This window comes from Cyclopterus lumpus, chromosome 23 (assembly GCF_009769545.1).
Source record: "Cyclopterus lumpus isolate fCycLum1 chromosome 23, fCycLum1.pri, whole genome shotgun sequence".
NCBI classification, from domain to species: Eukaryota; Metazoa; Chordata; class Actinopteri; order Perciformes; family Cyclopteridae; genus Cyclopterus; species Cyclopterus lumpus.
In genome coordinates, this window is record NC_046988.1 from 6,625,128 (window position 1) to 6,648,276 (window position 23,149).

General features: G+C 43.7%; 1 protein-coding gene and 1 long non-coding RNA gene across 2 annotated transcripts in view; one reads left to right on the forward strand and one right to left on the reverse strand.

Annotated features, from left to right (window-relative positions):
- Positions 1–95: 95 nt before the first annotated feature.
- On the reverse strand, positions 96–6,110 carry wnt7ba (wingless-type MMTV integration site family, member 7Ba). Its single transcript, XM_034526643.1, has 4 exons — positions 6,028–6,110; positions 4,725–4,951; positions 1,609–1,880; positions 96–575 (listed from the first exon to the last, which is right to left on the reverse strand). Exons 1-4 carry the CDS (start codon positions 6,108–6,110, stop codon positions 96–98), a joined length of 1,062 nt encoding a protein of 353 aa, XP_034382534.1.
- A 13,048-nt stretch (positions 6,111–19,158) lies between these two features.
- The window catches only part of LOC117726104, a 29,109-nt gene continuing 25,118 nt past the window's right edge, over positions 19,159–23,149 (forward strand). The window contains exon 1 of the long non-coding RNA XR_004608972.1: positions 19,159–19,288. This is a non-coding gene — a long non-coding RNA (uncharacterized LOC117726104). The remainder of the gene's footprint in view (positions 19,289–23,149) is intronic.

Here is a 23,149-nt window from a genome sequence, read left to right on the forward strand (position 1 = left end):
ATTCCACTTTGCCATAACCCTCTTACCTTCAACCATTGTCCATTTCCACCAGCCTCTCCAATGCTCCCAGTGCCCCCCTCCGACTCCTCGTTCCCCTACTTGCATGTGAAGACTTCTGATTTCTCACTGCACGTGTTGCACTTGACGAAACAACACCAGTGGAACTTGCAGTTGCACTGCCAGATGCGCGTGTAGTGGTGCGTGTCGTAACCGCGGCCACAGCACATCAAATTACAACCGTCTGTGTGGGTCGAGGTGCCGTTGCACATTCTCCCCCGCGTTCCCGTGCTTCCCGTGGCCGTGTCCTCCTCACAGTAGTTGGGCGAACGCTCCAGGTACACCAGGTCCGTGTCCGTGGGCTTCTGGTAGCCCCGGGCCTCCACGAGTCGTAGGAAGGAGGGCTGGCGGAGGCGCGAGGCCCGGACTGGCTCCACTTGAACTGCCCCGCTGTAGCGGTCCTTCAGCAGGTAACCAATCTCTCTGAACTTTGGCAGGGTGATCCAGCAGGTCTTAGTGGTGCAGGAACCAGACACGCCATGACACTTACACTCCAGCTTCATCCTCTCCTCCAGGATCTGATCACACAGAGAGTGGAAATTAGGTCTGTATGAACTTTAAAGAGATGGTTAAGAGGGGAAAATGTATTCTATGTGGTTAATACATAAATGGTCATTTTACACACGTCTATAGCTCGACTTTGAAACGGTTAATAGCCATCGCATGGCCTTCACATCCGTCTCCTTTGGCGAGCTGGGCTTTCTGCGGACACTTCAGCTTTCAGCACTCCAACCAGTATGCCAACTTTATGTCAAAAAACCTGGGGAAAATAACTCATAGGCCAAGACTGGAGCCTCTAATTAACTCTACCTTTCTTCAGACCACAAAATGGCGTGACAGCACGAGAAAAGTGACCGGAGCTGTTGTGCAACCATGCACGTGTGGAATTACATTGTGGTTTGAGCCAGATTTATATTATAATACCAGACAAATATTTTAGATGACAACATTGACAGGTGACTGTTTGCCCTCGTGACTGAGCTTGATGTTAATGTGAAAAAGATTACCTTCACATTTTTATTATAAGACGGTATGATTATTGGGTCATTAGAACCTCAAGTAACTTTGTTTGTCAGATCAGGGACTTCCCCTTTGTGGCTCTCATTCTGGGGGGCATTAGTCCTCTGAAGACTTTAGTGTTGCCACTGAGAGTGTGTGTGTGTGTGTGGGGGGGAGACTTGCAATAGTATCCTCCCTTAATGCGGAGTAATTCCCTGAATGGACTAAGGCTGTCGCACAACTCCATTTTGGCAGCGACAACGGCCACGTTTTGCACTTTGCACACATACACAGTCCCACTCTAGTGTACAGGAGTTAAATCATCTATGCATTGAGTTTAGGGTTGATATAATTATAGCTAATAATGCCAATACACAACTGATAACTTAAAGTCGTGGTTCAGAATCAGGCGTTTCCTTCAGTCTACATATCTGACACAGATTTAACTGGAATATGGTGTCATATGATGTTTTCAGCCATGAACCCCAACAATCGATTAGATGGATTCTAGTTTTTTTTCATCCTTCGTGGGGTCAGACTGGCTGGCGTTACCTTTCGGCCTGCCTCATTGTTGTGCAGGTTCATCAGCCGGCGGGCGTTTTTCTTGATCTCGCGGGCGTCTACGAAGCGCCGCGAGAACTCCACGCCGTACTTGACGTCGGCCGAGCAGCCGCCCCACTTCCAGCCCTCCTCTTGGTCGTGGTAGCCCTGCTTCTCGCGGTCACAGCCGCACTGGCTGAGGTTGCCTTGGCTGCAAGCCGCGGTCACCGCGTGGGCAACTCCGGCTGCAGTGATGGCGTAAGTGAATGCTGCCTCCCTGCTGCCTGAAGAGAAACGAGCAGACTCTTGAGTGAATATGGAGAGGAGGAATGCGAGTACTCTCAGAAAGCAAACTACAAGTACTCTGATTTGAGTCGGCTTTTCGTGTACTTCTTTGTACACATTCTACAGTCAGTGCTTGCAGTGCTTGACCTAGAATGGCAAAAGTTGCATGCCCATCACACAGATACGCTGGTGTGGCACCAGCAGGAGGATTTAGGATGACTTGTTATGAGAGGTACTACTGTGAACACATTGGTATCATGTCTTCTGTGAAATAACCCCAATGATGTCATTGGGGTTATTTCAACTTGAACTTGAACCCAATTGGCGAAGGTGTAAATCCTCCACCCAAACACTTGGGAGGTATAGAGAGATGCCAATAGTGCCGGTTTCAAAACAAAACGTGGCCCATATAAAGAGTCTCATGAATGCCATTGCAATCTAACAGTTTGGGACAGTCACAAAATATATGGACATTATTTGCTTTTTCTTGGGCCACATTGTTCCCAATGCGTCAAATTCGTATTCTTGTATTTTTTTTTTTCTGGTGTGGTGTTTTAAAATATCGTACAACATTTTTCCAGCAGACATGTTAGTTGAGGATCACAGTAAACTCCAAAATCCCCCCCGAGCTTTCTCACAAAGCCTCAGTCCTGCTTCTTTTTCCACTTGTCTTTAATGTACACGCTGTTTACATTTTTAGCATAAAAGAGAGCTTTCGACAATTGAGAGATGTACTTATTTGGCTGATTTGTGAAAAAGCTCTTGTCACGTATCAGAACAGTAATCCGTACAGTGAAGACAACAAAAGTGACATCTACTGGCTGACTGGAGGATCTTTTTCTTCTGGATGGGCACTCATAGCCTTGCTGTGTCTTAATGTTATTCATCAATGGAATTTCTCACGCGGCTCACATGTCATTCTGTGCCTGTCTGAGGCGGTCCACATTATTATAGCAAATGATACTCGCTGTATTGCATGTTGAAATAATCTGTGGCCGGGCTCGACTGAGATGAGCCCGGCCATTTCCGAGCTTTTGTGTGTCACCATTTGAACTTCAGAATAAACACATTTATATTTATGGCATGGAGGGGGAAATTAATTTATTGGCAAAACAATTGGGTATAGGATATCCTCCCTCCCCAATCGGGATAATGCTGGGCCTCCGTTCCTCCCAAAAGTATTAATGCATGGCGTCTCTGGTAGAGGCGATTCTAATGGCTCCCTTCCAACCTGACAAACTCACTTGCAGAAACCATCGGGCCTGCGGTTCCCCTGGTCCATAACTCATAACAAACCCTGAAGTCCTCTCTCATCAAGCTACCATTCCGCGACCCATTCCGATATATTGTATGGTGAGCATTTCTCAAGGCATCAGGCGCACCACGATTTGTTTTGATTGCACGGCAGTGCATGCTGGGCTCCGTTGTTGCCATCCAGCTGCTGGAGCTGACTTCATTTAGTGGTTAGCATGAATCTCTCTGCTCTCTCTCAATGCTTAATGAGTGCACAGGTCCGGCAGGTCAATCAAATGGAGGGGTGGATGGTAGGTTAGCGACACGAGAGGCGGGTAAGGCTCTGGCTCGCAAGGGACACGGAGATGGCAAAGGGAAGACCGATCTCACTGAGAATCCAAGGAAAGCTGCACCTACGTGTTTACACAATAATGAATCATTTTTAATTATATTTTAGTCTTTTTTAGTCTTCCACAAAGTACTTATTTGGTTGAAGTATCTGAGGGCCTGTCGGCTGGGTCCAAAGCGTCTCTCCGAGCTCGTTCACGCACCACAAGAGAAAAGAGACATTTCCTCTGACAACAGAAATAAAGGGATCCAGACGTCTGTCTGCCGGTGTCCCGTGTAGAAGGAAGTGATTGCTCCCAGTGCTGCTAGATTAAACATGGATCCAAACCCACAGCAGGACCGCAACAAAACATTTCGGACTGAAATACAATTTATATAAGAGGTTCACATTAGGAGCAAACTGGCTTCTGTGAGAAATAAAACGGGGAGGAATGTTGACTAGAAGCAGGGAGATGTGTTGGCTTGTGTGTTTATAGATTGAGTAGGTTGGATGGATGAATGCTCGCAGGAGATGGCACACCCAGATAGGCGTTAGACCCTGCTTTATAAGGTAGTCTTCACATTCCATGTATGACTTGCTTCGCTGTGACAATTTGTGGTGCAAGCACAATTATGTCACACACATGAGCTACAGATTAGATGTCCTTTGAGGAGTTGCAGGTTTTTGTGTTTAAAAGAGGCAGAACATGTATTGTGGTTGCTGCATGTGGTATTCCTAACAGAAATGCGTTTGTCAAAGCTTCAACACTTGTCTTTTTTAAGACTTTCATGCCACTTGGTTGAGCCGCGCTGCAGCTTTTTCTAATGCCACTGAGAACAAGTCCAGGCGGTTCAAGGAGAATGAGAAAACAGAGCCCACGGCTCAGTTGTGACACCGAAAAGGAAGGATGTGTCGCCCTGATCACACGTCGGTCCACACTCGTGCCTCAAAGCGTGGATTTGCTGCGTCTAAAGTGACTGTTTACTTTCGCCGGAGTTTAACAGGTAAAAACAGTTTTGCCGCTGGGGTTTAAAGCGCCGACCTTGAACTTTAGCGTCCTTAGAAAGTTGTCCAGCCAAGGACATTTGTTTCATATAATTTGCCATCCCTCTGCCTTCCTTTACTGCCATCTGTCTATTGTCTCTAATAACAGCCTAACCCCCCCCCCCTCCCCACACACACACACACACACACACACACACTCAGCCTACTTTGCGTTTGATTACATTGAGAAAAACATGTTTAAAACGACTTAAAGAAGCTGCGTTTCAAACAGACTGACCTACTCTCAGCTCTTGTCCAAAGACAGTCCTCTGTCCCAGGGCTGAGCAGTTCCACCGGCCGTAGCGGAACTGGTACTGACACTCGTCGATGCCCTGCTGAGCGCCTTCGCCGATGATGATGATGGCGTCCGGGCGACTCTGACAGAGGGCTCTCTGACGGGGGGCCAGCCCCGGTATCTTGTTGCAGATGATGTTGGCACCTAGAGCGACCACAGAGGACAGCGCCCTGGAGCAGAGAGAAATGGGGATGTATCAGAAGGGCACAGAAGGAGAAATGGAAAAAACTAAACTACACCTGAAAACATACTGCAGCATATTGTTTGCATTCCGGGCCCTGAATTCAAACCGGTTGAACATTCAAACATGGCTGAACATGACTTGGCGATTTTGGGACAACATTTATGAGATTTGTTTCCAATAAGCAGTAAGGTTGTTTTTTTTGCTACGGTTTTTATTACAGTTGCCAGTCTACAAGTCGTAAAGAACAAACCAAATAATCAAGACCAAATGAGACGGTAGGAGCAGACTTTCTGGATAATCTAATGGACTTTCATAAAGACATTAAAGAGAACAATGGTTCATTTGGGTCCAAATCCACTTCATTTCTGTCTGCCTCTCTCTTTCTTTCCGTGTTACAGAAAACATGAACCACCACAGCTATTTTTAAGTTTCAGGGCCTGCCCTTGTTATGAATGAGAGGCATGTATGGTGCAGCAATCATTCTCTTTGTGAGGGCCTGGGTCTTTTAATGCCATAAGAAAGAGCTCATTCCATAGGCCCGCGCCTATAGGCAGAGCATGAAGTAGTCCAATATGTCTCTTCCATATGCTGCTTTCCAATTATGGCTCATGTCTGATGAGGTGCTCCCACGACAGTCATTCTCGCGGAATGTGTAAATCCATAAGAGCAGGTTATCTCATCTGCATGCACGTGTAAGAAGCAGGTGGATTAAACATTGGCTTAATTCAGTCTAAGTCATTGATTCTTAATAACGAGTCGATTTATGACAACATGTCTGAATGAAAATGACATAACTGCTCATATTATGGGGGGGGGGGGGTTACGTTGTGGAATAGCAGGAAACCTATTACACGACATTCACTACCAATGTTTTCTAAATGTTTTACCCCATTTCTAAAAGAATCTCGCTGCAATGGCAGAACAATATTTTAGCAACATCGAAAAAGTGATTGAATAAAACCACCTGCAGCAACCAGCTCTCCGGGTGCGTAAAATTGGCCAGTTCGTGCGTAAAGCACAGCGACGTGCGAGCAAACGGAGGTCATTGGTAAGAAAACCTACAGGTAGCTACCGCTGGTGAGGATGAGGAAGATCTGCGGGTAGTAGACGGACAGCAGCGCACTGCGGGACGAGATGATGAGCATGGCTGCGCATTGAACACAGCTGCTTCTGCTCGAATTATGGAAGAGAAGTGTGATATCCTTTTGATTGGCGGTCCCGAGAGTCTCCTTCTTTCCGTTTCCGTGTGAGAGGCTGGTGTCTTCAGCTCGTGGAGCCGTGGCGCGCTGCGGCAGCTCCAAGCTCCGCTGTCCATGTGTTGGAGAGGAGAGGCTGCATCCCACGGCCGAAGTGCGCGCTCTGCCACCTGGACCGATGGAGGACTGGGTGTGTGAGAGAGAGAGCGAGAGAGCGAGAGAGAGAGAGAGCGAGAGAGAGAGAGAGATATGATGGGATGGGGGGGGACCGTTTGGGTTCCGGATGTCGTATACGAGCCGCTCACGTCTTCAAAAGTAAGACTATTGTGACTTTGGAAGGGTGCGTGACGGTGGCTTCTCCCGGTGCATCAGACCCCGGGACGAGTCTGCACCCCCTCATCCCAGCATAACACCTCCTCCTCCTCCTCCTCCTCTCTCTCTCTCTCTCTCTCCACCCAAAATTCATCTTGAATACATTTTACATGTGACATTACGTTTCTGTATCAATAACAAGCAAAACTGCTCTCTAATATATATATTATACAGTATTGTTCAAATGTAATATTGTCAACCATCATGATTTCACGTCTTCGTCCTTGTCTCTGAACAAGAGAGAGACCATTGCACTTTTCCATAATAACCCCACAGGACTCATGGATGTTATTGTGCCATGTTTTCTTTCTTTACTATGAAGTTACCAAGTAGTTTGTTGATGTTGGAAAGTGGGCCAAAGAGGGAAAAGACAACTAGAGACGAAACCATCACCTAAAAAAAGTATTCAGCAACCATTTGAAATATTGTGAATTTTCTTTGTCTCATATGATATGAACTAAACATGTATGGGGACTGTTGGGCTTTGGGAATGTAGAATGTGCATGTGTAGACAATTATTAGGCAAAACAATTCATCAATGAACCGAGACAATAGTTACCAAACAATGATAATAATAACCGTTTGTAGAATCCTGTGTGGACGGATGAACGGGTGTGACATGTATCACCTGGTATGCATTAGAAACCCGTGCAGGGAAGTTCTCCTTTTCTTTGCAGTTCTCAACGTGCGGGTTTAGCTGGCGTTACAGTGTGTTATGCTCTCTGAAACGCTTCAGTCGGTCATTGATGAGAGTCTGTGGTCTTTCAGCTCCAATGTTCTGCTCGTGCATCACCAAACAACACGCCCTCATGTGGCAGCATGAAGGAAATGTCATCATCCCCAACACATCTGGCTTGACATTGATGCTCTCAAGTGCCCGGCGGACAGTGTAGAGTATCAGCAAGATGCAGTTCATCAAGTTTAACTTGGTAATGAACAAGGCTGCGTTGTTGTGGCATGTGGGAAAGGAGGAGAGGTCTTTGATAATGCACCGTGTGGCATTTAGACGCCACATTTCTTTTCTTTTTCTTTTTCTTGTTAAACCCTTCGTCTTTGAAGTGAAGTGTCGAGGTGTAAGCGGATGGAAAAGCCAACAAGGACGGCACACAAGGAATGTATGCCGATCCGTCCTGTTAGAGATGTTCCACAGCAAACAGCACCCTGTTTGCTGTGGAACTTTTAAAGAGGTTTCTTTTTTTGAAGTAGAATGGGAGGGGGCCATCCTGTTCAGTTCCACGGCCCCTTCAAAGCACGAGGAGCTTTATAGGTTTACTTCACAGAGTGGACAGGAGACAAAGTACATGTCTTCTTCGCTTGTTGTTGACACGGGCCCGAAATGTGAGACATTCTGAGCTTCACTTGAGCGGAACGAATAGCTACGAGGAGATAATATTAATAATTCCACAGTGAGATACAAATCTGGAGAAAAGTTGAGACCCAATGGCTTCAGAAAATGATTGAGGGCAGTTTGTGGAAATGAACCTTTTAATTCAAATTCTCTCTGGCTGCCAACCAAGCGTTTTTGAGAGATTGCAGCGATGTATGAAAAGTATAAAATAATAGAATACTTTTCATTCTTTGGCTGTTATGAGATTGTCCTTATCGTTATGCCCACTCAAACTGCGTGTAGATGTAGCTGCAGTCAGATATGCGCGGTCGTGTCCAGAGCTAACTGGAACCTGGTCGCAGGGCCTTAGTCGACAGCTATTTCAGTGGACAACTCGCAGATAACGTCTCGTGGTCAGCGGAGGCAGAACCCCTTTGTGTATATATGTGTGTGTATATTTTGTATGCCTCTTACTCTCACTCCATCAACCTCTCGCTTTCTTTTCAAATAATCCTCCTAAACCACAATATCCAAAGCCAAGACAGCACTTAAGCAGCGTGCACTCACTGTCCTGGCGCTCGCACCGTGATATCTGTTTCTTTTCATATTTTTCGCGAACCTGGAGACTCGGGACGTTTGGGGGGCGCGCAGGAATTCTTGTTACCGCTGATCAAGCTGCAAGGTCAGGGATGAAAGTAAAACCAACACGACTGGGGGTTTTATTCATCTATTGGGGCAGCTGTCAGTGTTTTGACAGAAAAGGTTTTCGATAGCGCTGTCCACATGGAGACGGGCCTGGAGACGGGCGAGGAGATGCTGGAGCGGTGACGCAGAGGCCCCCCCCCCCCCCCCCCCCCCCCCCACCCCCCGAGTTGGACGCAGGCCCAACAAAAACTCCAGATTAATAATGGTGTCTTATGGCTCAATGGGCTTTTGGGCCTATCTTGTCCTCGAGCCCAGAAATCAGCCGGGTCCCTGAGCGGTTGTCAAGGGAACGATGTTGTCGCACATAATAGTAAACATCTGATAATTCATCATGAGTGACATTGTTCTGCAGAATAGCCGGGCTCATTGGTGAAAGTGTGAGACAACACTCCCATCCACACGCAGTTGGAAGTGAAAAGGAAGGGACTCGCTCGCACGCCCATCAACTGGGCTGCGAGAAAAGATAACAGCATAGTAATGTGATATGTTGTCTGTGCAAACATAACAAAACTAGAAATACTTAAGAATGCACATGGACCTTGTTTAGAATATATGGAGCAGAGAGTCAGATCACGCAGAGCTTCATTCCTGCTTCACGATCTCTGGCTACCAGCTGACCGATGACCCTCGCCTTTGTAACTGGACACTTGTAACTGTGTGAAGGTCAGTTCTCCAATGTAAGCGACTAAACTGCTGTAGTGCACTTGTCCTCACGCGGCCAGTCTGTACGGTGCTTTCATGTCCTTTTTTAAAGTGTCCACGCTGTTTACTTGAAAAGAAAAAAACGCCTCCAGAAGAAAACAGTACAACGGATTTTAGCAAAGTGTTTTTGGGGATAAGATCCGGAGACAAAAATACACAAAATCAACTAATACCATATATTAGAATCCCACAAAGCGTATCACAATCACTAGAAATAGCATCATTTTTTGTGGACCAGACAAGATAACGCCACTGAAATCCCATTTAGTTTTCAGACAGTAGCCAAAGAGGAATAATAAATAAAAGAACACCCAGTGTAGTACTGTATATGACCGGCATCACTATTACCAAGAGACACCCCGGGCCCCCTGTCAGCCCACTGTCAGCTGCCTCGACACAATTACACCATTAAAAAAGGTAACAGCTGACAAATCAAACCAACACAACGTGGCGTTAACCCTCTTCTCTTACTGTAAGATCGACTATGGCTTGTTTTATTCACCTAAAAATCATAAAAGATTGTCTCTAAATACATTTACTTCCCACCTGTGGAAGTCAGTGAACACCTCTTTGGTCCTAGACATATCAAGAGATATTCTGATCACATTGTACCTTAAAGTTATTTTTAAACTCAATCGGGCGCCGTTGTGAAAACACATCAAGTGGGTGGCATGTTCCTTTATTACGATGAATGCGCAGACTGCTGTCAATCCTCTGAAAGCCAGCACTGTTTACTCCTGTTTCAGTGATGTTTGCTAAATTCCTTAGCTTTTAAAAAATTTAATTAGTTCACCTTTTTTTAAAAAAAAGTATACGCGTGCAACCCATTTTTAAAGGCATGCATAGAAACCGATGGGCACGACGGTTCAAAATATTGAATAACGCCAGCGTCATTCTTCACGTATGTCATTTGAGTTTGAGTTAGATGGGAAAAGACGTCCATCGAAGGCCTCATGTATCGTGTGTCTCTGATCCACCAACACACACTGATGGGCTTCATTCGCTTCGGTCAGACAAGTGCACACGGGCAAATTGAGCACGCAGCTCCAACTCAATGTCAGAGGCATTGTTTAGACCGTAATGTGGCAACACAAACACATGGTGCTTATATGTGTAATGGGGTAAAACACATGCTGGAATGCGAGTGTGGTTGAATATCGCCGGGGGGGGATTATGGAGTGTGACAGATAAAAAACAAAACTACCGCAAGGGGGTTAACGGGCAAGAGAGTATTTATGACACAACTAAAAGCAACTACTTTTTCATCAAATCTAATTCAAACTGTTTGGAGCATTCATGGGACCCGACAGAGCTGACAGTGGGAAATTGTTTCCATGTTGAGGAACAACGATTCCACTTTTGAGCAATTATTGCCTTTGAAGCATATTGAACCTTTTCGAGAGCAGATGAACAATGCCACGAGGCATATGAAAGTCTGAAGAAATGATTCCTTTAAAATACAGATTTTCGAGTTGTAAACATGTTGCAGATGTTGAGAATAGGGCTACACGGCATCACCAGAGGGGGGTTTTGAAGTCTTTTCAACCATGAGCTAACTAACTAAAAAAGTCCTCAATGGGCTCATCTACAGGACACAAGTTCACAGCACATTCAGACAAAGCGGGTCAAAACTGCTGCTTTTCATTTCATTTTTCATTTGTATCTAAAGGAAGTCATGAATGCACAATTTGCCCTGGATGAGCATTTTCCAACTATGCGCATTCCAAACCCCAAACGCATAAATATTGTACATTTGCACGCTCCCAACAAAGGAAATGATCATCCGTGGATATTAATAGGAATCAAAACATGCAGCCTGTTTGATTCAAATGTAGTATGCGTGCAGTGCTTTGCTATTTTCTTTCCACTTTTAGCCTTCTTGCTCGTCACTCTGTTCTTTCTTTGTTGTCAGACAGTCTTTACTGCGTCTTCACTGCAGAGGGAGACAAAGCACCAGAAAAGAGGCCTTCGCTCACTCCTCTCTGGTTTGATTCCCTGCCAGCATTCTGTCTTTCATGACATTAGAATAGCAGCTATTACACGCTTCACTACATCAGACGCTTGCATTCCATTATCCATATGCTTCTAGACGTTTCATCTTCATCTTCCATTTGTATCATTTAGTATCAAATGCGAGACACAAATTCATCTTTAAACGACGGAGAATTCCTCTGGCTTCGTTCTCTGTCCACTTATTTCAGACTGTACAGATATTTAGAGTTAATCCTGAGGCGACTTTGGCCTCGTCCTGTCTCAGTGTATCGGAAGCACGAGTTAATGAAGTGAGTCATTTTGAGATCCTCAAGGGGGCTCTTTACTCCTTCAAAGAACAGGAGGGGAAGCTGTATACAGCAGCCTGTCGTTCCCACCACCCGACAGAGGTTCCACCATCTTGGTTCCTATCATCGCAATTTCAAAATGTAACCGTTAATATTTGTTCATTTAAACTGGGCACACTAAAAAAATGTTCCGTTAAAATCGCTACGCTTTTAGTCATCAAAGATAATTGTGTCCTCTATTGCTTTTCATGAATTTGTTTCAACCACAGAGATTAAAAAGATATGTCTACACTTTTTCTACACACAATCTGATCACACACATGTAACAAAAAGGCAGCGGGTTTTCTTCCCTACTGACAGAATTTTTCATTTACAGTAATGTAAATTAACTAAACGTACAGATGGACATTACTAATGTTAATTAGAATTTGACAAAGACATTCGAAAGCCATCAGAGCTGCTTCAGGGTCCACAGCAACAACAGGAACACATCTAATGTGCTTATTATTACCATAAAGTGACACATTTGGTCATTTTGCATATTAAACAAAGATGCCTATTAGTAAGAATTACTGAAGTGAGAATCCAGACTCATACATGCACAAATAAATGTCAATGTTCTATATAATTTAGTATTGTGTTTGCCCCCCAGCCCCCCTGTGTAATCCTGCTGCATTCTGTCTGTGAGTTGCTTCGGGTCAGACCAGGACCCCAAAACAACAAAAAAAACTCCTGCAGCAAATCGTTTTCTTAGTTGTGGTTATTTTTATTTGAATATGTTTTGTTTTTTTAAACTTGTAAACGTGCATTATTTCACGAAAACAAAGTGTTTGAAACTGTTTGGGAGCTGCTATTCCTCCCCTTTTTAACCCTTTTAGATAAAGAGAAAGAATATATGAAGTACCTTTTTTAAGGAGACTGTGTTAATTGTTGAATTAATTGTATTTGTTCATTTGCATCACCACGGTTTGTTACTCCACTGCAGCCGGTTTGATCCAGCTCGGCTTGATTTGATCTGTTAGTAATTTGTATGTGAAAAATTATTGCACTGGGGCTTTGGGATTCAAACATGTGTTACACTTCTGTAAGTTTCTATTCCCTTGAAGATACACTTGGCCCTTTATGGGTTGGGCCTTACTGCCGAAACACACACAGAAATCGCTCCCACTCTCTTTCTCTTCCTCTCTCTTTCTCACACACACACACACACGCACAAATTGATATAACTACAACCTCAACCTCTTAACTCTTTTAGCAGTCTCTAATAGCTCAAATCAAAGAGAGTCGAGAAAGAAAAGAAAAGAAAGCCTCCGTAAGAGTCACATCATGTTGCTGACCTTGCTGATTGAGTTTGTGCACAATCACACGGGTCAAGACTGAGTTCAGGCTAGTGGATCGTTTAGTTTAATGGCTGTTTCCTGCCTGCTCAAATGTGCATGTCACGTTGTAGGAAACGGTCAGATCCAACCGTATTAAAGGAGAAAGGCAGGCAGGGGAAAAGGGGAAGAAGCAAGGTGTGCAGGGAAAGAATGAATGACTTTGAACAACCTATAGAGCTTTTCTCTATAGATGCTTTCTTACTTGAGGAGGAGGAAAGAGGGACAGGGAGAAGAAGATCAAGAGCAAGAAACTGAGAGCCAGAAGGAAAGAAAGAGATGGTGACAAAGGCAGAGGGCAAGAGCTCTCCTAATTCTGTGGGCTGTCTGTGTCACCAGCACCCTGTTGGAACGACAGATGTGCAGATGATGTCATGTAGAAAGGGGATAGGGCGGGAGGGTGGAGTGATCGGAGCGCGGGAGGACAGCTGGACAGGCGGAAGCCTCGATCTGAGAGAGGGAAGAGGAGAGAGGAAAGGAAAGGAGGGAGACAGGGAGCGCTGCTTTGTCCTGCATTCACGCATTTAGGACACTTTCAGTCTTCCTAAGATGTGACTCAGTATAGTTGACAAAGTGTGAGTGCTTTCCAAAAGGAGCTACTTGTGCTTCTCCACAGCCCCTCTCTGTAAGTTGAAAGCATTTGCAATCGAGAAAAGAAAAAAAAGAAAGAAAAAAAAAAGAAAGAACGAAGTCTACAGTTGCTAGTGTCGTGGACATTTGCACACGCAGAGGCAACACAAGTGCTGAACTGGTGGTTTTTAGTTGCAGGACCTCTCACAAAGCGCAGCCTCTCCAAACCACTATAATTTACTTAGTGCAGTCATTGCTGTAGTTTACCCTCCCATCCCCTGACCGGCCGCAGCATAAGAACCCAATTGTTCCTGTGGGCTGCAGTGACAATGGCTGTTTGTGGTCATCCAGAGAATAAGAAAGTGAGAAAGAGAAAGAGATTGCAGAGGGGGGGGGAAGTCGAGCCATGCGATCCGGTTGTTTGTACCAGTCACTGCTAAAGATATAGTCCAGCCCATAGTGTGTGTGTGTGTGTGTGTGTGTGTGTGTGCGTGTGTGGAGGGGGGTGTCAGGGTGATCACTGAGTCCTGCTGTGATCGCCTAAAGGACACCCATTTTCCCGACTGCCTGCCCCATGTCCCCGTGCTTTAACCCATCCGGCCCTCAAGCTGTCCAAACTGTGTGACCAACTTTAGCTTCCTTGCATTTCCAGCCCCCCCCCCCCCCCTCCATGTGCCCTTTCCGGCCAATTGTGCTGGCATGGCGAAGGGAGAAATTGAATGAATTAGGCCGTCGGATGTTGCCTGATGGTCGTACTGCACAAATGCAGCCATTCCTGGCATTGTTATGTGTTCGAGTGAGACTGAGGGGGATTGTGCTTTTCGGTCCAGCGTAAGAAAGCAGCTAACAAGTGAAGCAACCTGTGGGAATCGGCCCAAACCAAAAGTGGAAAGAGGCAGTTTTTTTTTTTCCCCTCTGTGTTTGTGTTAGCGTTACTTTTTCTGAGCCTGCTTTTAAACATTATTGATGTGCAATGAAAGACAACAGTCATCGAGTCAATCGGGGCTGAACAGGTGGCTGCCCTATGACAATCATATGAATACTGTGAACAAATGTAGCGCCTCCTTGTTTAAAATTAATTTAAAAAAAAGGTAATGTCATTACTTTACAAACTACAGCACAAACTCCTGAAGCGTGGCCCTGCTCATATCACAGCCACACACACGGTCTGAAAACAATGCAGCTTTTTCAAGGAGATAAGACTGATAACTGCGCAGGCCTAGAGTTACAGATGGCAGCTTGCAGCCCACTGTTTTCTCGCTCTCTCATGGGGAAATGCTTCTGACCTGAGCTTGAGGACACCCTCGGCCCTCTGGGTAATCATTGACCTGTTACCTGTGGCAACCAAGCCACAACATACTGTACAGGACGGCTGATAATAAAGTGGTAACGCAGGGACGCGTTCAGCCATGCACGTGTGCTCACACTTTATTGATTTCTAAAAGAGGAAATTAGATAAAAGTTATACATATGTGCTTTCTCAGAAAGCCCCCGTAAAAGCTATTAATCCTTCACTCGTTTTTCATTATTTTAATAAGCAGGGGCGTGGCTTGTAAAAACATACATGCTCAGCCAACCCACACTAAGAAAACTTGAATCCAAAATATTGTGTGCACGCCCATCACAATGGAGGAGATGTACAACCAGAAACTGTTAGGGATAGAGCTTTTGGGCGTTTTCTCTCCTAAATACTTTATACCAATCTGATTCCAGTGTTCTTTTATTCCTAAAGTCAGAATCTGTACCTCTCCATCTGGAAGTCATGTCTGTAAATTATTATGAGGCTTGAATTTAATTGCTGTGGCCCTCACATTTGTGACAAAGAAACTGTGGATCATATATACCTTACCTAAGCTTTATTTGGTGCGTGTGAGTTAGCTCCTCAAGAGTTTACTGAACTTCATACTCGTACTTATATAAAATCTGATTTTTTGAGTAAGTAACATTAGATGTTGAAGGGGAAAAGGTCACGATCAGCTCCCCGGGTCTGAGCAGTGCTATCGATCAAATCTCCAATGTGGGGCGCGGCACTGCAATGCAGCACGTTACGGGGGGAACAGGCACCGGTACCGTCCAAGGAGAGGAAGGTGCAGCAGGAGTAGGGTGGGCGGAGAGGGCAGAGCCAGCCGCCAGCCGTTTGGCCCTCCTCCCACTTTTTTGTCAAAACCTCCCCTCGCTCTCTCTTCCTCTTCGTCCTCCAACCTTGAGCCTTCCTTCTCTTCCCCCCCCTCCCCCCCCTCTCTTGATGACGTACTTTCTCGGTGCTCCATGCAGAATGGTCTGTGTCTGAGAGCAGTGGCCTGAAATAAAACTAAGAGGGGCCTTGGTCGGCGGAGAATGCTAGCTTTGTCTCAACTGCCATCCACACTGTCTGGAGACATGGTCGAACTCAAAGAGAGTCTCTGATTGCAAATTAGCAGCGCCAAACAGAGCGCCCTGGTCACCTCCACAAGATGCGACCCCCCTTTCTCCTCCCCTCTCCTCTCCTCTCCTCCTCGGACACGTTTTTGATTGAATTCTATGGAAAACATCTTGTCCACGATGATTAATGGTGGAGTCAATAGTTTCCCTTTGTCAATACTCTTTGCTTAATTGGTGTACAAATGTACTAGTTGTATAAAATGAAAAATTGATGAGTTTTGAGTGCTGAAGTCCATTTAGGTGTAAGGTTTTGGATGATAAGTGCATGTATCTACAGTATGTGCATTACAAACATCTCCTAATCATACTTGAAGTGATATTCATAGAATAATTATATTTTTATACATTTTCCAGCTGCTGTTTAGGATTTCCAGCACTGAGGATATTAATTTTCTCAAGACCACTTGAGTAACTACAATTTTCTCTCTCCTGATTATCTCTTCATCAGCATATTAATTTACACCTGAAAATAAATATATATCTTCGATGTGGAAGAAATGTTACTTTCACAATTGAAGAAAATCTGTTAAATTCCAATTCAAAACAAAGAAATACGGTCCATACAGTTTAAGGCCAATGTGTGATGTATCATATAAAATAATACAGTAATGATTTAAGGGCTGTTAGAAGATCCAACAACAGGCGTGTATATATGTGTCTGTGTTTAGAACAAATACACAAGCTGCATAAAAGTAACCTTGTTTACTATTTTAAAGTCATTATTAACTCCATGTATTATGTATGTAGAAAAAATCTAATTGCTTTTACACTGTTATAAATACTCATTTATTCTGTACTGTATTAATTACATACTAATTATGTCACTCATTTGTTTAGAATTAGCTAAAAGGAATCAGCTGCAAATTAATAAAAGTGCACACACAGCTTTCTAATTTGTGGAGCACCCAGTTTTGAATACTTGTTAAGACATTATTTTTTACTTTTAAACACTGAATTGTTTGTGTGTGTTTTTCTTGAGTCACATCAGGTGAATAAGAATTTATGTCACCTTTTAATCCTAATCCAAGCTATAGACGGCATGCCCAGTCAGCTGAGCTGTAGGAGCATACACACACACACACACACACACACACACACACACACACACACCACACTCCCCTATCCTATGGTACCTTTCTGGATTGATGGATAGGCACACTGTACCCAGAGTTTGGTCACCGAGTGAAACTGTAATATCACTTATTTGCCACCACTCGATCAACTCGTCTCTGTTATGCAGGTTCATATGGGAATGCTGTTTAGACTCAGGTGCAAAAAGAATAAAACACACACAGTGATTTGAGAATGAACAATAGCTTTCTATAGTGTATTAGTAATTGTCAGTAAAGCATTTCTGTTTTGTTCACATATTATATTAGCAAATCACTTACATGTGTTTATTTTCACTTTTGATGTAAAACATTTTCTTCAAACCAATTTTATTTTAAGGGATGATACAAAAAATGGATTGAACTGACATGCACCACAAGGTCATTTTAATTAATTGAATTCACTCAGTTTCTTATTTACTAATTTACATCACAGTTATAAATGCTGTTTAGGGCTACATCTGAAAATGTATGCACTTTATTTAACGTGCACTTTAATTTATGCCTCTGCATTTTTAAACTAATCAGTTATTGTTTGATGTCTTGATTCTGCTGAAAATCTGTCCATCTGTGTGTGTTTGATATCTATGTGTTTTCAAAAGCAGAAACATTTTAAGAGAGCATATATATATATATTTATATATATATATATATATTTATATATATATATACAGATATATATATATATATATATATATATATATATATATATATAAAGAACATGCATGTGGAGAATAATCTGCTCTGTGTCTTCATTACTTTACAAACAAATACAATATTGTTCAAGTTTAAGCTCATATAAAAATGAAGACTAATATAAAGTAGCATAATAAATTAAATAGGTATATTGCCGGGTTTTTGATATTGGGGATCATTTTTGTAATAACTTTGAGAATTACAGACTGGTCTTTTAACAGCTCCGTCTTAACTCATGTCCACAGCCAATTAATCAATGAAGTGTCTGCAGAGGCTAAAACCGTGAACAAGTCGGGGCCTGTCTTCAAGCACCTGTGGCGTCTGACTGGATAACTAGACCTGCATTAACGTACCAGCTAATTAACGCAGGCAAACAGGTGTGAGAAATGCACCTTGAAATCTCGCATGGCTGCGTTTTGTTAGCTAGCATAAAAAGGAAAATAATTAGCTGTGGAGATGAACATGAAGGTAGCTTGAGAGATGAATTTAGCCGTTTGAGTGTTTTTTTTTTTTTGCTGTGCTCTTTTAGGAAGGTTGGAGGGAGATAACACCGTCACAGGCATATTTAAGGTATTAGCTAAGTATTACTTGGTTGTTGCTAATTTTCTAATTTTCTCACTATTGCTTGTTTGAAATATATATATATATATGTTATTATGAATACGACTTTATAGCTAAAGCATGTGGGAAGCTTGCTGTTAAACATGTTGGGGGACAATACAACCCAGGGGAAAAAGCATTTGTTTTTAAGATGGAGTCTGCGCACGATGCTAAAATTGTGATTTTTTTTATAGTGACATTGTCGCGATTAATTGAAACTGTAATGCCATAAAACAGCAGCGTGTCATTCCTTTAATAGTCCCACGTGATAATGAAGTGTAGCTTATAATTTAGTGCCGGTAGTTTTAGCTGTTTTCAGCAACAACGACAACAAAAAGTGACGTGAATGAAACAATACAAATGTATTTTGCATACGGCTGCATCAGGTAAATTCACTAAAGCAAAATTTTAGATCCGCGGAGGGGGCTGGAGCGGGTGGGGGGGAGTGAGGCAGCCCTTAATAGTCATCTCAAACACAGCCTGGTTTTTGCAGATACTTCGATGCGATGTGCCTTATCTTCTTTTTTTTCTCCTCTGATAGGAGACACGAAGCCAGCAGGCTGCTGCACACCCAGCCCGGTTGTATAACGGGGCTTCACCTCAGCTGAACTTGACGCATCTGGTTCATCGGCGGCGAAGAACGCGCGGCGCAGTCTGCGGCCGAGTGTCCCCACTGAACCGAGCTGGAGGGCTGCGGAGAGACACGCAGAGAGAGAGAGGGAGGGGAGGGGAGGGGAGGAGGGGGGGGGACAACTCTTCCGTGGCCGGTAGCTGCTCGCGGATACTGTCTTCCAGCATGACGGCATTTTTCTATTTACCAGTTTTCCCTTTTTGTTTTTTTTTTGTAAATGTATTTTTATTTTCACATAATGGGAAAACGAATCACCGTATAGAAGATATAACGCCCGCGGACTTGGGAGTTGGACACCCAGGAAGAAGAGACCAGCCAACTTGAACTCGAGACCTGCCGGTGGGTAGTCTTAAATTGACCCTTTTTTTCTCTTTCTCTTTCTTTCAGCGGTTTGCATTTGCGTAAAAATGACAATGAACGGAGATCTATTTTTTTTGTCTAAGCATGTAAGGATATTATTCCCCCGCATACTGGGTCAGTGGATATTGACACTGTTATGACTGAACCGACCCACAGTCCTCGCGGGGAAGTTTCCAGGGTGGTAAAAACGAGCGCTCTCTTGAATAACAGTTTCACATAATCGTCTGCAAATGTGTTAACAAGTCTCAAACATCTCCCAGTCCCCCACGTTGAGGACGAAATGGTCGCTAGACTGTAAATTCCCCCACCTCGCAGCACGAGTAAAGACGTCGCCTTTCCCGTGCTCTACTTTCCCTTCGCGGAGAGACATAATCTCTCCCTTTGTTGTCCCCAATGCAAACGGAGATAGACGGCCGGGCAGATCACGTCAGTCCAGCGCGGAAACACCGCCGCTCTCCAAGTGAGCAATTTACAGCCAAATGTGCGTTTAATTAGAAAAGCGGCGTCCCCCGAGCTGTTCACCCTGAGATAATACGTGTATGTAAGACACGAGAACATATGGTAGAGCTGTGAGGTTTCCCACTGTGGGTTCCCTCAGAAGTTGTTCATGAAATTAATTCATTGAAATCTGAGAGGAGCTAAGCAGTTGCTGAATGTATTTGTATTGGTTAAAAGTTTTGTGTTTTTCAGGTGTACAGTGCTTCTTTAAAATACTCCAATATGTTTTATTTTTTATTTTAAAGATAGATATCTACACATCCCTTGATGGAATTAAAGTGATGATGTATGTGAGAATATGTGTTAGGTGTGAGTGTGTGCTTGAGCAATCATAACAGGAGCTGCACATTCATCAGGTAGGGCGTTTAGATGTTCACATAAGAGAACAGAACAAAGTGTTTTTTTGGATTAATAAATAATTCATACTGTTGCTACAGAATATTCATGTGGAAAATGTTCACAAAATTACATTTATTGTGGGCCATCGTCTTCCTCTCAGCCACTAAAGCAAATATGCTACAGTGCTGTCCAGATGGTAGAAACAGTATTACTTTGCAATATAATCGTATTATTGTTCACACTGTGTGAAAATGCAGGATTTTAATTGTGCATGTCCACCTTTACACCTTTATCCCATGTTATTTGTGAGACTCAGACATTGTCTCCTTTTATTTCAGCTGTCTCAGTTCACACCACAAATATCATTCATGCCAAAGATAACTTTTACCGATAGCACCGCAGCACAAGTTTAAATGTGGCGCACACACACACACACACACACACACACCACACTATCAGTTAATCTACAGGGCTTGTTTGTCCTTTCAGGTCATATCTGTGCACATCTGCCAATTTATTTTTCTCAATCTGGGTGTGTTTGTTTGTTTTCTCAAAATGTTGTATGCTGGCCGTGTAAGATTCTGCTCAGACTGAAGTGTCGAAATTGCAATGCAGTTTCCTAAAAAAAGATCTGTGTTGGCTGACAGAAACATGGTGTTGTGCTACTACCACATTCTCTCCCCACATGTCTCTTTCACTGGAAAGAGGAACAGAGCTGTGAGAAGCCGAAACATGAACATGGTCCGAAAGACGTTTTGGTCATGTATTAATACCTTGGTTTTAGATGTTTATAAAGCACTATTACCACTATAAACAGGAAAATGCCATTGTGCCTTTAATAAAATGGAGCAGAAACACAGGTGGCCTTCAAACAATGGACTGAGGCTCATTTCTCTACTGAGTCAGTGGGACAGGAGAAAGCACATGGCTGCAGAGTGAAAATTGGTGTGATTATCGTCTGATTTACCCTGCCACCCTGTAGCTCAGAGCACAGTTGTGGGCCATATTGGCAGCGGCCAGCATGGAGAAGAGATGAGGCTTAGATTCACCCAAATTCTCTCATTTGCTTTCAGAACAGCTTCATCCTCCCTCCCACTCTCCCTCCCGCTCTCTCATATCTCACGCAATTGATTGAAACCCTAAACGGCAAGATTGGGCCGGGTGCAATCCAGCCTCTCTATGCATAGTTGATTGGATGTGATGGAGATGTGGTGTGTTGTTTCTTTAAGGGCATTTCAGGTCAGAGGGTGGGAGGCGGTGGGTGGGGTGTGCGCGGCTGATACTGCAATGTGGCATGTTGTGCTGTCCCATCCCGTCCTGAGCTGTGTTATAGAAGCACACAGAGACTCCTGTCACTCCCTAATCAGGTCATCTGGTGTTTTGAGAATGCGAGCACGTATTGCTTTAGTTTCGGCCTGTGAAAGGACATAGAAGGTGGTTTGCTGAGTCTCTTTTTTAAACACACATCATTTATTTCATTGTGCGTGTCTGAGCCACCTTGTCATGTTCTAAGCTGCACAGATGGATGGTGTATTAACAGTAGACGCAGTGGGCATCTGTCACTGGTTCGTTCTATTTTTTTATTAATTTTATTATAATGTGGCAAGCCACGAGCTGACAGTATAGTGTGTAGCTAGTGCATATTTCAAAGTGCAACAAGCGTTTGTGTGTGTGAATGTCTGTTGGTCCGGTATGCCTTTGCTGTCCCCAACAAACACTTCACGTTTTAAATCTCTGCGCATCTCAGTGCAGGGCATTTGAGTGCTTGACCTAATTTCTCTGGCAGCGAAGAATCCACTAGTGAAGGCCTTCCTCTGTGTGTATCTGAGTGTGTGCGTATGTGCGCACGCGCGTGTTGCTCTGGGTGTTTCCTCCTTGCTTTTCTAACAGGAAGCTGATGTGGAGTTCAACTGAGGACAAGGAAAATGCCTTTTCTTTCCACTGTGAATCATTTGAGAGAGAGAAAAAAATGGAAAAAAAAGGGGAGAAAAAAAGAGACCAGGCCGCTGCATTGATTCCACCCTCTGCAATCTGTCCTGCTTTTCTCTCTCTCTCTCTCTTCTTCTTCCTTCACTCTCTACCGTATTGTCGATTACAGCTTTCTTTTCCTCACTCTTTCCTTTATTTCTAGTTCTACTGATGTCGGATAGACAGCAGCGTTCTGGGGGGAATCAACGGGTTTATTGAGAGTTCATGAGTGCTTTGAGAGGATGGGGAGGGGGGAGAGGAAAGGAGAGACGAAAAGCAAATGAAGCAGAGCTCTGTGGGGAGCAGTGCAGGTTCTTCCGGTTCACTTTTAACATACCCACAGCAAAAAGAGACTGCCATGTACTTAAGAGGGACAAAAAAAACTAAAACACCTACACACACTGAAGCATTGGATTTATTAAGGACAGCGTTGATGCACTGGGAAGGATTCTGAAGCCCTTTATGTTCCTTAAAGCTGCAATATTATGGACAGAACAAAAGCCCAAAATAACTGATAAACCCTTCTGGGTGAAAGAAAAATGGCTGAAAATTTAAGTCCATTTTCTGTCGTAGCCACAATGCCAAAGAACAAGGATGGTTGTAAGCTGATATCCCAAACTGGAATAATTTTTTGGACATACATGTGACGTGGACTCATTTGCTTTGAAGGAAACTGAGTTTGAATTTGTTTTCAGACACATTTCATATTCAATGACACTCAAATGCAGGCCAAGGTAAATGCGAGAAATGTTGAAGCGGCATTACCTAAACTCTTAATTGTAGAAAAAATATTTTTCAAGATTTCCTTTACATATTTGCAACAAAAAGAGAATTTTAGGAATTAAATTAAATTTAGTTTGGCCGTAGCTCATGGGGAGAGTGGTTGTCCCGCAACCACAAGGTACCTGGTTCAATCCCCACTCTCCCCATAGTTGCATGTCAAAGTGTCCTTGAGCAAGACACTGAACCCCCAGTTGCTGCCCGGGCACTTCAGTGAAGCCCACTGCTATTAATAATAATAATAATAATAATAAA

What these genes read in the sequence shown, in the direction of transcription:
- wnt7ba (XM_034526643.1), bottom strand. Translation starts at nt 6,110, where the DNA reads ATGCTCATCATCTCGTCCCGCAGTGCGCTGCTGTCCGTCTACTACCCG. An exon ending in TGGACAAGAGCTGAGAGTAG is followed by an intron (nt 1,881 to 4,724) that starts GTCAGTCTGTTT and finishes GTTTCTCTTCAG; the next exon opens with GCAGCAGGGAGGCAGCATTC. An exon ending in ACAATGAGGCAGGCCGAAAG is followed by an intron (nt 576 to 1,608) that starts GTAACGCCAGCC and finishes CTGTGTGATCAG; the next exon opens with ATCCTGGAGGAGAGGATGAA.